This window comes from Astatotilapia calliptera, chromosome 4 (assembly GCF_964374335.1).
Source record: "Astatotilapia calliptera chromosome 4, fAstCal68.1, whole genome shotgun sequence".
Classification (NCBI taxonomy): Eukaryota; Metazoa; Chordata; class Actinopteri; order Cichliformes; family Cichlidae; genus Astatotilapia; species Astatotilapia calliptera.
The window spans coordinates 1,685,365-1,700,000 of NC_137425.1; the positions used below are offsets into that span (position 1 = coordinate 1,685,365).

The 14,636-nt window shown below is 45.8% G+C and overlaps 2 protein-coding genes across 2 annotated transcripts in view; both read right to left on the minus strand.

Moving 5' to 3' along the window:
- Nucleotides 1-810: 810 nt before the first annotated feature.
- On the minus strand, nucleotides 811-8,793 carry maza (MYC-associated zinc finger protein a (purine-binding transcription factor)). Its single transcript, XM_026163906.2, has 8 exons — nucleotides 7,320-8,793; nucleotides 5,534-5,684; nucleotides 4,029-4,420; nucleotides 3,484-3,740; nucleotides 2,556-2,619; nucleotides 2,193-2,364; nucleotides 1,632-2,106; nucleotides 811-1,527 (listed from the first exon to the last, which is right to left on the minus strand). Exons 1-7 carry the CDS (start codon nucleotides 7,350-7,352, stop codon nucleotides 1,781-1,783), a joined length of 1,395 nt encoding a protein of 464 aa, XP_026019691.1. The 5' UTR covers nucleotides 7,353-8,793; the 3' UTR covers nucleotides 811-1,527; nucleotides 1,632-1,780.
- Nucleotides 8,794-8,846: 53 nt separating this feature from the next.
- The window catches only part of cdipt (CDP-diacylglycerol--inositol 3-phosphatidyltransferase (phosphatidylinositol synthase)), a 7,972-nt gene continuing 2,182 nt past the window's right edge, over nucleotides 8,847-14,636 (minus strand). The window contains exons 4-7 of the mRNA XM_026163907.2: nucleotides 12,588-12,669; nucleotides 12,419-12,500; nucleotides 11,680-11,818; nucleotides 8,847-9,100 (exon numbers count right to left, since the gene is read on the minus strand). Coding sequence (XP_026019692.1) covers nucleotides 9,058-9,100; nucleotides 11,680-11,818; nucleotides 12,419-12,500; nucleotides 12,588-12,669 — 346 coding nt within the window. The 3' untranslated portion in view covers nucleotides 8,847-9,057. The remainder of the gene's footprint in view (nucleotides 9,101-11,679; nucleotides 11,819-12,418; nucleotides 12,501-12,587; nucleotides 12,670-14,636) is intronic.

Consider the following 14,636-nt stretch of genomic DNA (forward strand, 5'->3'; position numbering starts at 1 on the left):
ATTTTATAAAATGATCTTTTTCCCAATTATTGGAGTAGTAGTATTTTTAATGTATTTTTCCATGACAAAAAATTATTTAACTACGCACTGAAACAATGTATCGATCTGACCGTTTATACGCAGCCAGTATTTGGATTATTATATAACACTCTTGATAATCGGTCATCATTGGGTTATATGGAGGACTCAAACTGCCACAGTTTAACATAAATAACTCAAATACGTCAAAGTATATTTAAATTAATTGAAGTAGTATTTTATAAAATGTGGCAAAAATGTATTTTAACCTGAATTAACAAATACAAAATATAGAAGTTTACAGGCAAAATAAACCCCATAAAATAAAATACTTATCATCTGATTTATACTTTTTAAATATTGATTTGATATAAATTTAACCCTGATTCATTCTTTTTTATATGGACTTTGTTTTGAAGCCTTTCCTTACACAGAGCCCAGTATTACAGGAACTACTCTGACTGTTTTAATATGGAGGACTAACAAATACTTATATATTAAAAAAAAAAAAAAAGTACTTTCTATTAAAGGCAAACACGGGGGACGCAGCAGACAAATGGATTCATATTTAAGGAAGAAAAGTCCTGAGCATAAGTTAGCGCTATCTCACCTCAGTCTGAGGCTCAGACTGAATAGAAACATTACGAGCTGCTAAATCGGAGCTAACGGGCCCGTTAGCTTTTCTGAGCCGGTTCACCGACACCTTTAACTTGTTTCAGTGCTTCAGATGAAACATCCACATTCAGCACCCACTCAGACACTGTGAAGATGACCTGAACTCGAGTCCACACGTGCGTTTTACTGCCTTTTAATACAGTAACAGTAACGAGGCGCTATGCACTATGCATCAAGTACAATCAATATGCACAGCCACAGAAAATGTGTCACCAAGGTAGCTACAAATTACATGGCAAGTTCAAGAGTTACAAATCAGCATCCAGAGTAAGAACGAAGATCATACGAAGCAGAGAAGTTATGCACATTCAGTGTTCAGGGGGAATATCCACAAACAACTATTGGTCTGCCATTATCTGCTTTATAAAAGTGTGTATGTACAGCGTGGGCCGTCAGAAACACCCGCTCCCCACTCAAAGGCAAACCGGACACCGCTTGGCAATAAATTAGAAGAGAAAATGAGATAAATGGTGTTACTGAGGTCTCTGGGCCAGTTTCCTGGTGTTAAACACGGATATCATGGATCAGAAATGGTGTAAAAATGGCGACGGCGGCTTTACAAAAATCAAGAGCGGCTGAAAATGAAAACAATGAAGTGATGATAACAGCTAAGCGCCAAGCCAGGAGAATAAAAACACACATTAGTTAATAACTGATGGGTCCTCTGTTGTGCAGGACTCCAGAGTCGGTAGTGTGAACGCAGAGAGCGCCTCCCAGTGCTGGAGGCCGGTCAGCTGACAGAGGTGGGCGTCGCGGGAACAAACCGAGGTCGCCGTCCTCACAGAGCCACGGAGAAGTCGTGGCACTCTCCATCCAGATGTGGCAGGAAACAACCTGAGACAGAAAATTCAAAGCTCACCTCATTTCATAAAAAAAGGTGCAGCAGAGTCCAGGACTACAAACATGGCGCCATTAATGAGCAGAATGGATCCACACACCTGCTCCGGTGGCTCCTCCTACGTGTCCTTGCTTCCTTTTGCCTCGACTCCTGCGACTCCCCCCTCGACTCCACCCCACCTCCGCCCCTGATCCCCTTCCCTGCAGTCCCACCCCAGCTCTCCCCTGCCCCCACTCGCCCCCCAGCGTGCTAGCTGTGGGGCTGCGGGGCGATACCGGAGCAGTCAGTGACCAGCAGTCCCACTGTGCTAGCACTGGACACCGTGACCGCCACGCTGGTGGTGCCCACGGGCCCCGTGCTCGTCTGGTCGGGGGTGGGGTCGCCCTGGTTGGCGTGGGTGCCCATGTGACCCTGGAGCTGCGTGGCCGTCTTGCACTGTACCCCGCACAGCTGGCAGAGCAGCACGCCGCCGGCCCCGGTCCCGCCGAAAGCCCCCCGCGCCCCGCCGCTCTCCTTCCACTCCTGGCCGTGGTGCTTCTGGGCGTGGACGCGCAGGTAGGTGAGGGTGGTGAAGCCTGCGGGACAAGAGCACACAGACACGTGAAGGCGGGGTGATGGCGGACTGTCGGTGGTGCTTTCTCGTGACGCAGCCGTGTCTTACTGCGGTTGCAGAGGTGGCAGGCGTGGTGCTGTGATTGGTTGTGGACCCGCATGTGGTCGGTGATGTAAGCGGCCGACAGCAGCTTCCCGCAGATGTGACACGGCACCTTCTCCTCGTGGCGAATCAGGTGAGCACGGAGGCGATCCCGTGTGGCAAACGCTGACGTGCACGTCTGCAGAAAACAGGAAGGCGTGGATGAAACGAGTGAAATTTTCAAAATAAGACGTAGTTGCTTATCAAAACACTTAAGAGGACGAAATGTTCTAAATGTAAAATTTGATGCTTTTTATTGAAATTTTGATGTTGTGGTTTTCTGAATGCAGGACTGGCGGTGCTGGTTTACAAACAGGAAACAGGTGTTACCGTGCACTTGAACGGCCTCTCTGTGGAGTGCACCTGTCGCACGTGACTGTTGAGGTGGTCCGGTCTGAAAATGCAAACAAGAATGAGATTCATGTTTTTTACTAACTGTTTAAATTGTATTAAGGTTTAAAGCATTATTAGGGGCGGGGCCTCTTTGACTGACAGGCGGCTGTAGCTGCTAACTGTGTGCTAGGCTTCACCTGAACTGGACCGTGTTTGTGCCAATGGAGCTTTTTTAATGACATCATCTGACCAATCATATGGCCGCTCTCTGAGCTCCAGCTTAGGTGAGATTCTGGGATTACGATTGGATGTTACTAATCGGCAGGTGTCTGTGTGCTGGCTACAAACAACCAACATGACGGCAACTATAAAGCTAAAATCCAGAGTAAAGAAACTGACGGATGACATCATGGTGGTTGCAGCCATCTTTTATTTACAGTGTGTGTTTGCTACAGGAAGTCTGGCTGTATAAAGTCTGGTTATGAAATGGTTCTAACTTATGAGCTGTGGTGTGTGGGGACACTGCTTCAGTTCACTTGGACGAGCTGAGTGAACAGCTTCCTGATGACTTCACAGGTTCAGGCACTAAAGTCGTGAAGCAGCATAAACTGTATATAGAAGAGGGACGAGGCAGCTGTGAGCAAATCAAGTCGAGCTGTTCCCATTTTCTCTTTCGGATGTTAGGACTGAAACGGGGGGACTCAAACAACTCGTCTTTGTTTTCCTGTTCTCATCAGTTTGTGTTCAATGAGACTTGAAATCAGAGGCTAAGATCAGAAGCTCATCAGGACATAGAGTCCTAAATAACCACAAAACAGTCACATCTACATCTTTCATGGTGTTGCAACTGCTAAATGTGAGCGGTTACATAAACGAGCTCTCTGTGAGGAGTTAACGCTGCCCGAGGAGCGGATGGCGCTCGTACCGAGAAAAGGCCTTGGCGCAGTGCGGGCAGATGTACGGCTTCTCCACGCCGCCCTGGTGCGAGCGCACATGGTAGCTCATCCTGTCTTTCCTCTTGAAGCGCTGCTGGCAGATGGGGCAGGAGTACGGCTTCTCGTCCGAGTGGGACAGCCGGTGGCGGTTGAGGTGGTAGACGTCCCTGAAGGCCTTTCCACAGGCCTCGCAGGCGTGGTTCTTCCTCACCTGATTGGTGCTGGGAATGGGATTAGGATTGGGATTCTGCGGGAAGAGGCAGAGAAGTTCAGTCGTAAATACACTCTGAAGTCTTTTCCTGCTGTCAGAGGGCCTCTCTCTGCTCCCGGCATCAACACTAGCTGATTATGATGCTCGTCTGAGGTTTTCTGATGTTTTGATCCACAAAGATTTAATTCAAATTGTGTGTTTATAACCGTGAATGTCAGCGGCCATGTTTCTGGACACTTCCTGCAGCTGCCGCTGGCATCAAAAGGCCCTGAATGGTCCTTTAATCTTGGCCTTACTCTCTGGCTCTCTTCCCGGTGAACCCACCTGCTCCATGGACCCAACGACAACAACGGCTGCCTGGATGGGCTGAGGCGGCGCAGCCATGGTTACTGTTGCCGGGGCGATGGACACAGACACCGGCTGGCCCTCCTGGTTGACGTGCTGGCCGGGCTGGGGGAGGGTCTCTTGGCCGGGAGCCGCGGGAGGGGGAGGAGGCTGCTGCGGGGGCAGGGCGAGGTGGAGGAGGGAGAGCGGGACCGTCTGCTTCTCCACCCGGCCGGCCTTCGCTCCGTCCTCCTTCTCCCGGGCCGCCCGATCCTTCATCTTGATGCCCGTGTGCACCGACTGGTGCCGCCGCAGGTTGTAGCTGTTCTTGAACTCCTTGTTGCAGGTGGCGCAGATGTGGGCGGGCCGGCTCGGCTTGGTGAGCGGTTTGACTGGCGGACATTAAAGTCACATTTTAGTCACAGTCAGTGCACTCTGAGTTTAACATTTGTCTGAAGAAACGTCGGTAATTTACTGACTTCAAACTAATCCTGTAACACTGGTTTGTAAACTGTTAGAGGACAAACTGAGCTCTAACACAACAAACACAGACAAAAAAAAGATAAATTCCTCAAGTGTTTATTTCTTTGTTGATTTACAATCTACGGAAAACTGAGCCGTACTCATGTATGGGGGACAAAAAGTGTCAACACAAATAACTGGCACCATTTTTAACCATTATGTGAAATATTGTGCCATAATACAGGGAAACCCTGCTGCTTAGCAACAAATCAAACCAATCAACTGCTAAAAAACACAATGTTGTGCAGAGTGTATGGAGGACTTTTCTGGAGAAATGTAAATAATTTTGATGAATTCTGCAGATCTGAGTAAAATCATTCAACATTTTTGGGCTTGAATAATGTGACCAAAGGTGTCACTTTTTTAATATTGTTAAATATACTGTATATTTAACAATTTAACAACTTTGTACTGCACGTAACATTTGCAGCTGTAATCTTCAGTCATAACAATAATAATTATTATAATCATTTTTCTGTTACCACAATAAAAAGAAAACTGTTCCTGTTTCTGGAAGAGAAAACACGTCAAACCTGATAAATATGAAAATGAAAAACATGCGAGTTTTAATGAATGTATTTATTTTGCAGCTCTAACCTCAAAAATGTTCTTTCTTGTGTTTCTGTAAACAGGCTGATTAGTGAAACTTTTGGGTGTTTGGTTTCCCCTCACAGCTCAAACGTCTCCTGTACATCCAGTAAAAACTGTCTACACAGAAGAGCCCAGCGTGCTGCTAAAGTCACTGATACTCTGAAGTAAATCAGAGGACATAAACCAAAAACATGAAGCCTGTTTTCTGCTCGTGAACTCTGACTCTGTGATAAGCGTGCAGAAAAATAAAATCTCCCACTGATAACCAAACTGCTGACGCTGCAATAAAAGCCCAGAGTTCAGAAGATAACCTTTAAAAACGTCAATATCGGCCTGTTTGAACAACTTCAAAACACGTCAGTGACGAGGTTTAAACCCCGCCCCATCCTCACCTGGCAGCGGCTCCTCGCTCAGGGCGGCCGTGTCGACGGTGGACGGCGGTGTCACGATGTGCTCGCCCGGAGGACTCTGAGCCGAGCCGGTCAGCTCCGGCAGCAGCTCCGACTGTAGCGGCGTCTCGGGCTGACTCTGAGTCGGAGGCGTCTGCCGGAGGTCAGTGAGAAACATCTGAATCAACACACAGCCATTTACACCTGGAACATCCAGGCTCAATGGAAGCTTATTTACTGTAACAGTGTACACAGGGCAGGTGAGGGCGTGGCCCTATGGAGGACCAAAAGTGTCTACAAAGTAAACCAACATCTATAAATGACTGAATGTGTCATTAAATGCATCAAAAAGGACATTAATGATTAAAGTTTTGATGACAATGACGACAGGTGTAACATCAGGCGTAAGAGGGCGAGCTGAATGCAGAGGGAGAAGGTCCTGGCCCGAAACAACATAACATTTTCTGAATGATCTCCAGGCTGACAGCTCTGTGGAGGACTTCATCGGTGAGACGTGCAGAGTGCAGGAGAGCGCTCGGCTCTCAGTAAACCACGGCACATCTGGAAACACCAGCTCCGTCTGGAGCAATGCAAAGCTCTGTGACCCGTCTAAGCTTTGAAGGATGACGATAAGATCCCCGAGGTTCTGTGATGGGTTACAATAACCTGACGTCATGCAGGAGTCTGACAGCCCAAATTTCTTTTGCTTACAAAAAGAGCTCAGTATCGGTCAGCCCTGTGCAGCGCCCTCTTCAGGTCACCCCACAGATTTCATCTTCAGCTTTCTAGCAGACGCCCGGTAGCACGATGGTGCCACCACCGTGCTTTGCCATGGCCGTGCATTCGTTCAGTGATGCACGGTGTTGTTTCTGTTTCTGCAGCTTTCACAAATACGGCCAAAAAGTTCAACCTTGGCCTCATCAGACCACAACGACACATTTGCCCACATTTTTTAACAGTGCACTGAAAAGTTTCTCTCCGTAAGAGAAACAGCTCAGAGCTCAGATGTGGGAACATCCGGCCTCTCAGAACGGCTTTCTTCTCGTCTTTTTGTTTTAGCACTGCCTGGCTAATTAGAAACCAGCCTTCAGAGGTTATAGGTCACAATCAAAGTGCAAAAAATATTTCGCTTGGCCTAATTTGTTTTTACTTCACACAAACCTGCCACAGCAGAGCTGCAGAACCAGTTTATGCTTCATGGGTCTTATGGAAGCATGAGAAGAAGATGATAGTCTGTCATGTGCTTCGATACTTTGGCCAAAAGTAAAACACTTTTACTTACACTGTTGTTCAACATGAAGTTCGATTACAAACTAAAGCGGGTCGAGGAGTGTTTCTAAAGGGGTGTTTCTAAAGTATTTATTTGCCCCCTAAAGGGTTCATGCAGAGTGGCTGTAGCTCAGGAGGTAGAGCAGGAAGGTTGGTGGCTGGTCCTCCTAGTCTGCACCCCAAGTTGCTCTCCGGTGTATGGATGTGTGTGACTGTCAGTAGGCGCTTGTGTGAATGGGTAAAGCGCTCTGAGTGCTCCAGGACAGCAGAAGAGTGATATATAAGAATCAGTGAGGACAAACACAAATCCTTCTCTCACTTTCAGGGGACTGACAGGTTAAATAAGGAGGCAGTGCCCCGGGTGAGAGGTCAGCAGGATCAAAGTGGAGACAAGGGGATCCACACCAACAACTCCCCCCTGACCCCTCCGTGACCTCCCCACCTGCAGCAAAGCCCAACGGCCCCCACCCGCCCTCAAAAAGCCCAAACCACGCAGCAGCCACGGGAATTTAGCACTCACCTGAAAGAGGAAATTACTCCAGGAGGTGTCCATCCTGAAGGAGACCCAGCTGGGGACCGAAGAGGAGGAGGAGGAGGAGGTGGAGGAGGGGGAGGTAGAAAAGCTCCGGGAGCTGCTGTGAAAACAAAACGCGAGGCCTGTATGGCAGCTCCCCTCCACCGACAGGGGAAATGAGTCCCAAAGCCCTGACACTTCTTAGAGAAGAAGCCTCCGAGAGGCAGGAGTTAATATGGCAGCTAAACAGTCACTGAGCAGATGCTTCTGTAAATGCGACAGAATGGTTGGTCTCATGCGTACTTGCTTTAATGGTGCGGTTTAATTTAATTTGCTTATGTCGACTGGAATAAAAATCTGCATGCAAAGTATTTTAATGGCGAAGCCGAGCAGTCGAGACGTGCTAATCATAGCAGCGGCTGTTCGGGACTCGTTTATAGCTCCGACAAGGCCGCAGCGTCGGCTTCCGAGCCTCGGAGTTGCGTAGGGCTCGTCCCCCGGCTAGAGCGCTCCCGGTCGGCCGCGGTCCGTGGCTCCGCCTCGGTGTCTGAATCGACAGGATGACATCTTTCTGTTTTTTTCAAACCCGCTCCCTCGCGCTCCCTCTCGCCCTCCCTCCCTTCGCTCTTTCTTCCTTTTCTTTTTTTATCTCTTCTTCACCCCCTCTGTCCCTCTCTGCTTTAAAGGGAAAGTATTTGGCGTGTGCACCCTCCTCGCGGACCCCGTCTCGGCTCGTCTCGTGCCGCGCCGTCCCTCTCGCCCCCGCCACTTCTCGGTAGGCCGACAGATAATCAAATCCGACATTTATGGGATCAGCTCGGCCGTTAACTCCGCCACTTCGCTTAAAGGAACCCGAAAACTGGCGCTGCGCTGCGGGGAAGAGGTGGCAGGCGGTGATCCGAGCCGCGTTCGCGCCAAACTCTCCGGTAAAATGGTGTCGGGTTCGGCTAAAATGAGCCTTTATCCCCGAGCATCTTAAAGGTAACGATGCGCGCAAGTGCAACAGCTGGATGTAACCTCAAAACACATGACGTCCGTCCGTGAACGGGCCACACCGCGCGGCCCGCCAGACTCCATTCAAACGACTCTAAATTCCCGTCTCCGGCGGACTTACTGCACGATTGAGTGCTGACAGTAACACAGCCACGACACGAAGGACATCCCCACGAATCCGCTCGACCTTAAATGAGCACAGCTGGATTTTATTATTTTTTTGTTCAGCCATTGTAGTGCAGTTATCCTCAGCTCCTGTAACGCTAAATGCCATTTCCTGCTTTCTTCACACTTATTAAACTAATTTTATTCTTTTATTTTGATTTACTTCATTCATTGAGGTATTTTATTTACTTTTTAAAATTTTTTTTTACCTTGTTTATAAAATTGTCACTTCCATTTTATTTAGTTATACTTGTGCTGACTGAACTTTTATTTGTTCATTTTGTCGTTGGCTGGTGTAACAGGAATTTCCCGCTGTTGTAATAAATAACGTTGATGTGATTTTCTCTCAAAGTGAGGAACGTGTCAGCACTAATATTCAGATGAAAACAGCTGTTTTATTTTTAATGTCAGACTGAATGGAAGGTGAAGGCGGGCCCTCGGGTCTCCAGGCTGAAATACAGAAAAACAATCGCAGGCAGCTGCACTTCTGCAGACGTTTTAAAGAGAAGCCCAGCTGTCCCGTGGCCCTGCAGGTCCAGGTGGAGTGACCAGGTGCCCCTCTTTAAGTGGCTGCTCAGCAGTTTTATTACCCGTCCACCTGCAGGGACACTCCCACATTTTGACCGTTTCTGGAATATAAAAGAAAAACGATGATCTGTGGACGAATCACAGCTTAAGTCAACGTTCAGCTTCTGTTCAGGACTTTTAAGAAACTGGTTTTATATAAATTACAGTGGTTATATGATCAAGCTGCAGGCTGGTTACTTCCCTCAGCTCTCTTCGGCCCACACCGGGTCTGTGTTTGTGTCTCACCATGAATCCAGATGTGTTCAGGCATCCATAACTGTGCATCAGCGCTGTCATTCAGAGCTGACGTGCAGATGTTCTCGCGATCACGTCCCCACAGCGTCAGTATGAACATGCAGTATTATGACAGCATGAATTCATGTTAAAATAAACCCAGTCTGCTCATTTCATGCTCGGCTCCTTTATTTCACACTTTTAGATTCTTGAGCTGTTCCCCGTTTAAGTCGTTCAGGTTGTGTTAAACTCTTTGGCTTCAGTAGAACAAGAATTTACCAAAAAATAAAGATCTGATGTGATATGGAACAGGAAGAAATAACTGAAGGTCAAAGTGCAGAGCTCTGTACTCGTCTTCAACGCTGAAAAGCAGAACCAATCAAACCGACAGCTCGTGGAGTCCAAACTGACTCGAAGGAGAAAAGTTTAAATACAAATCTGAATTTTTTTATTGAACACAACGTTTTTCTTTTGCAACTTTTTATTTTATTTTTTACAGTAAATTCAAACCAAGCAAACAAAACCAGCATCAAATATTTAAATTACAACATTATTTCCTTTTAAATAGAACATCAAACTTTGCTTTCAGGTCGATATATATATTTCATATTAATACATTCTAGCAAATACAGTATGCGGATTTCAGCACGCTCTCTGATTGGCTCCGTCAAAGCGACACACACAGGTAACACTTGGTGCTCCTCAGGTGAGGTAAACGTACAGTTTCTGACAGAGGAGACGCTTCCTCTCCTAGCACTAAAATAAAACGAGCCCAGCTACTGCTCAGCCTCCGTCTAATCAGCCAAGCATCAGCAGGAGCAGGAACAGAACGAAAGGTGAGAGGAATATTTAAGCTTTTGGTCGTGTCATCATTTCAGGGACGGTTTCGTCTTCACAAATAAAAAACATCTAAATAAGGAATAAAAAGTGGATTTTCAGAGAGTGGAATAAGCATTAGAATTTAGATTTTACCATTAACGTGTCGGTAACCAGCCTGACGGTCACGGTGGAGGCGACTTCGGACGGTTAACGGGCGCTACACATCGTCAGCTGCTCCTCATTCATTTAAACACACCTGGAGTTTTTCCTCCGAATAAAAAAGTCGGTGTCCAGGAAAGCGCCTCAGGCCTTCTGACAGACACCACTGAGTCATGACATCATCTACACGCACACCTGCACAGGTGCGTCCAGTCAGACCGAACGGCCCGCCTCCTCTCAGCTTCAGACTGAGCCTCCCATCAATCATCTGTCAATTAATCACAATCACTGAGCCGACGACCTCGACCTAACAACAGGCAGAAGTCTGTCCTCACAATCCTGCTGCTACACACCTGGAAATGACGCATAATTACAACAATAATAATAATACTAAAAATAACAGCAATAATAGTAATTACAATAATCTGTATTTGATCTGTATTTTCATTTTTTCATGTTGTTAATAGTTTGGTCAGTAAAATGGGAAAATAATAATAATAATAATAATAATAATAATAATAATAATAATAATAATAATGATGATGATAATAACGATGATGATAATAACAACAACAACAACAACAATTTGGAACATTGATATTCAGATACGGAGGACTAAGAATGCCCTCCCCTCCCAAAAAAAAGGTTGAGTTTTTGTTTACTTTTGTAATAATTATTTATTTGCTTCTTTATTTACATATTTGTCCTTTCAGATCGCGCCTCATTTATTTTGGCCGGACTTTAGTCACTCCTCTTATTTCTGTATTTACTTTTCTTTCTAGATTTAAATATTGATGGATGTATAAACACATTAGCAGATAGCAGCAACATTATTTTTCCTGCCTACAGTCATTATTAACATTACTTCTTATTCTTTTAGTGATTTTTAAATTCCTTTTTGACTTTTGGTCCTCCGTATTTGTCTGTTCAAACTTAAATATTTAATTTAAAAATTTGTTGTTGTTTTTTTAAAGCGTTCAGATGTTTTTTTAATTATTGCTATGATGTAAAACTGAGAAAGTGTGGCAGTGAGAATGAGCAACATTTGATTAGGTGTACTCGATAAATCTGATACGAATCGTCGGCTCGTTTCAGCTTTAACGGAAAAATAAAGAACACCTGCGTTAGCTCTCGCTGTCATCACCGACGGACACGCCTCTCACGTTAGCGTAATAAAACAGGAGAGCGGTAACCGGGGACCTGTCCGTTTATCATACATGTAACCGTGCGTGTCGTCCTTTAAGTTTGCATTATGAGCTTATGTTGTGATTTAAAGGCTGCGCCGTGGATTCGGAATATTTTTCTCCATATTTGGTCAGAATCCGTGTCGGTCTGACAAACTTTCCCTTTAAGAAAACAAGAATAAGTGAAAGCGCGACGGATCTGCTGATGCTGTTGCAGCTCTCGCCGCCTCCCCGTGACCTCTTACTTCATCTTCAAGGCCTTCTCCCGCTCGGCGGCATCAATGGCGGCCATGTTCTTGGAGGCGGTGATGAGGTGCAGGACGCTGATGCCGGACTTGAGCAGGCAGATGATCCCGCAGAGCCCCTGCAGCCAGTAGAGCCAGCCTGTGGAGAAATGCAGCGACTCAAGTTTAACATCAGACTCAGAGGAACGATGAGTTTCCTGTTCAGCACCTGAACACGTTAACATTCCCAGCTCTGGATTTTAACAGCAGGACTCTGCTAAAGAAGCTCAGCATGACTCACAGCTTTAATTAACCAAAAACGAGAACTCGACTAACACTCGCGGAGAACAACCACCATGACATTTATCAACACTTTCATCAACAAATAAAAAATAAGATGAAAATGTTCTGGAAAGATGAGATCCAATCAGAACTAATAAAGGTGTGCAGAAAGGTGGGATGAGTTTGGACGTGAGCCAATCAGAAGCTAGCTCCCACGATCTCTGCTGAACACACAACAAAACAAGGACACTCGCGAGGAAGAGACGAGCAGACGTACGAACACGTTCACACTCGATGTCAAAGAAAATAAACCGAAACTCTGACCAGCAAAAACAAACTTTACACTTTAACTGAATCCACATTAGATTTTAGTCGACAAGAATCTTAATCGACTAAAACAACTTTGATCTGTAAACACTGATGTCCAAACTCAGTCTCACCTGTGAAAGTGAGGAAGACGAGGATAATAAGCTCTTACCTGCCGGCTCCTCGATGTGATAGAGAAGGTAGAGCAAGCAGAAGAAGAGCTCGTTCCCGGCGCACATCACAAACAGGACTGGCTGCAGGACACACACACACACACACAAACGTTCACTGACTGTTCCTTTAAAATTCACACGGACACGTTTATCATACGACACACAGACCTTGGAGGTGTAGTAGAGGCGTAGGATGGCGTTCCCAGAGAGGTCGATGGTTTTATGGCTCGCTGATCCCTTTACAGTCGAGCTGAGGAAGACAGATAAGAAAACACGATCAGCCGCAGCACAACACCTCGTCCTTACCAGTGTTGGGTAAGTTACTTTAAAATAGTAACTTAGTTACATTACTAGTTACTTCTCTCAAAAGTAACTCAGTTACTTCAAGTTACTCGTTACTTTCAAAGTAACTAGTTACTAGGGAAAGTAACTTTGGTTTTACTCAGAATTCTCTTGTTAATGTGTTGCTTCCATAACTTTGCAGTCTTCTAGCTTGCTTACTTGCCACAGTGCACTGTGCCACCTACCAACAGAAAGGAAAAGATAATGTGCATATTTCCACGAGAGAAACCCCACGCCTGGACCGTCATTGACTGCTGCCATGATTCTAGCCTACGTCACAGTGTCATCTGCGCCTTTTACATCCAACACAAAAACTGCAGTCGTGGTGCTTCGATTGTACTCAGAACTCGGAAATTCTGCCTTCTGAATAGGAAGATGTAGGTAACAGCAGACTGCAGATGAGCTGCATACATGGCTGGACTGGGACAGAAAATTGTCCCGGGCATTTTGACTAGAGACCGGCCGCCATTATAGGAAAAATCATAAAGCCTTTGAATGAAAATAAACACTGACTGTTGTGACAGTGATGTTCACTGTTCTGATGGTATATATGTATCAATCTATCAATCGTTTGTTGTAAGATTCAGATAATTATTTTTTAAAAGTGAGACATTTTAAATGAGAATAAGAAAGAAAAGTATTTCTTTGTGCCCCCCTCTCCCTGTTAATGCCCTACCTGCCCCCCTGGCAACACTTTGCTAGACCCGCCCCTGCACAGTTACCAGCTGTCAGCTACTTAGAAAAGGATCCTGGTGTTATTTGTCTCTCAGAAACAGTTCATAACTTCAACTCATTCGTGTCACCTAAAAGGTAAACCTGTTTCTCCATCACAGCTCTGATGATTCAGTAAGGACATCTCCTGGTTTCATCTTCATGTTTCCCTCTCACCAGATAACCAAACCATCATGACCAGCAGCTTTACAGCTGTGGCTCCAGCAAACATCAGCTGATACTAGAAATTAATATTAAATAAATTCTAACAACAGCTGATCAAGCTTAAACGTGCTGCTGTTGTTTAGCTCGACATCCGCTGGTTTCCTCTTTCTGAGCAAAGTGAGCGATAAACAAACAAGAGAGAAAAGACGATCAGCTGATCACTGATCAGTTTCATGATTGAAGTAGAAACGGGAGAGGGAGGGGGGAGAATGAGAGAAGAGGCAGCTGTGCAGCAAAGACACAGAATAACTCCAGCTTTGTGTCTTTTTCATTGTAGCTGAATTACGGGACAAACTGTTCCTTTTCACCTCAATAAGAAACGCGTAATATTTTCTCTGAATACCAGACGGGACGGTTGGCAACTCTAATAACTTATGAACAAAATAAAGTTCAACTTCATTAACTTCATAGCACCACCCAGCTGTATAGAAACTCCGTCATGCTAGCTAGCACGCAGTACGGAAAAAGTCAGAATAACGAAAATAAACTCCACCTAAACTTGGTTCATATCTGACCCAGAGAGACTGCAGGTCATAACTTCTTACCTGAAGTTCAGTTCACACTTGGACCGGCGGCCGCCTCGGGTCTCTTTTCCTTCTGCCTCCCTTTTCCTTCATCCACCTGTTGGCCTCCACCACTTGCTAATGTTACTGAATCTGTGGAAGCTCCGCAATAGCCACCACACGAAGTAACGAGTAACGAGCCTATCTAAATCCCAGTAACGAGTAACGCGTTCCTGATTTTGGCATAATAACTAGTTACCGTGCTCGTTACCACAATAATAACGTAGTTACTGTAACGCGTTACTTAATAACGCGTTAGTCCCAACACTGGTCCTTACACCTGTCATGGCTCTAAAACAGGTCACTGGGCAACATGATCTGATTCAGTCTGTTCAGGCCACACAGCTAAATATGACTTCACCTTAACAACCACAGA

Excerpts from the sequence above, each read along its gene's own strand:
- maza (XM_026163906.2), bottom strand. The coding sequence starts at position 7,352 with ATGGACACCTCCTGGAGTAATTTCCTCTTTCAG. Across the intron at positions 4,421-5,533 it reads GAGCGAGGAGCCGCTGCCAG|TCAAACCGCTCACCAAGCCG; the intron begins GTGAGGATGGGG and ends AATGTCCGCCAG. Across the intron at positions 2,620-3,483 it reads TGCGCCAAGGCCTTTTCTCG|ACCGGACCACCTCAACAGTC; the intron begins GTACGAGCGCCA and ends TTGCATTTTCAG.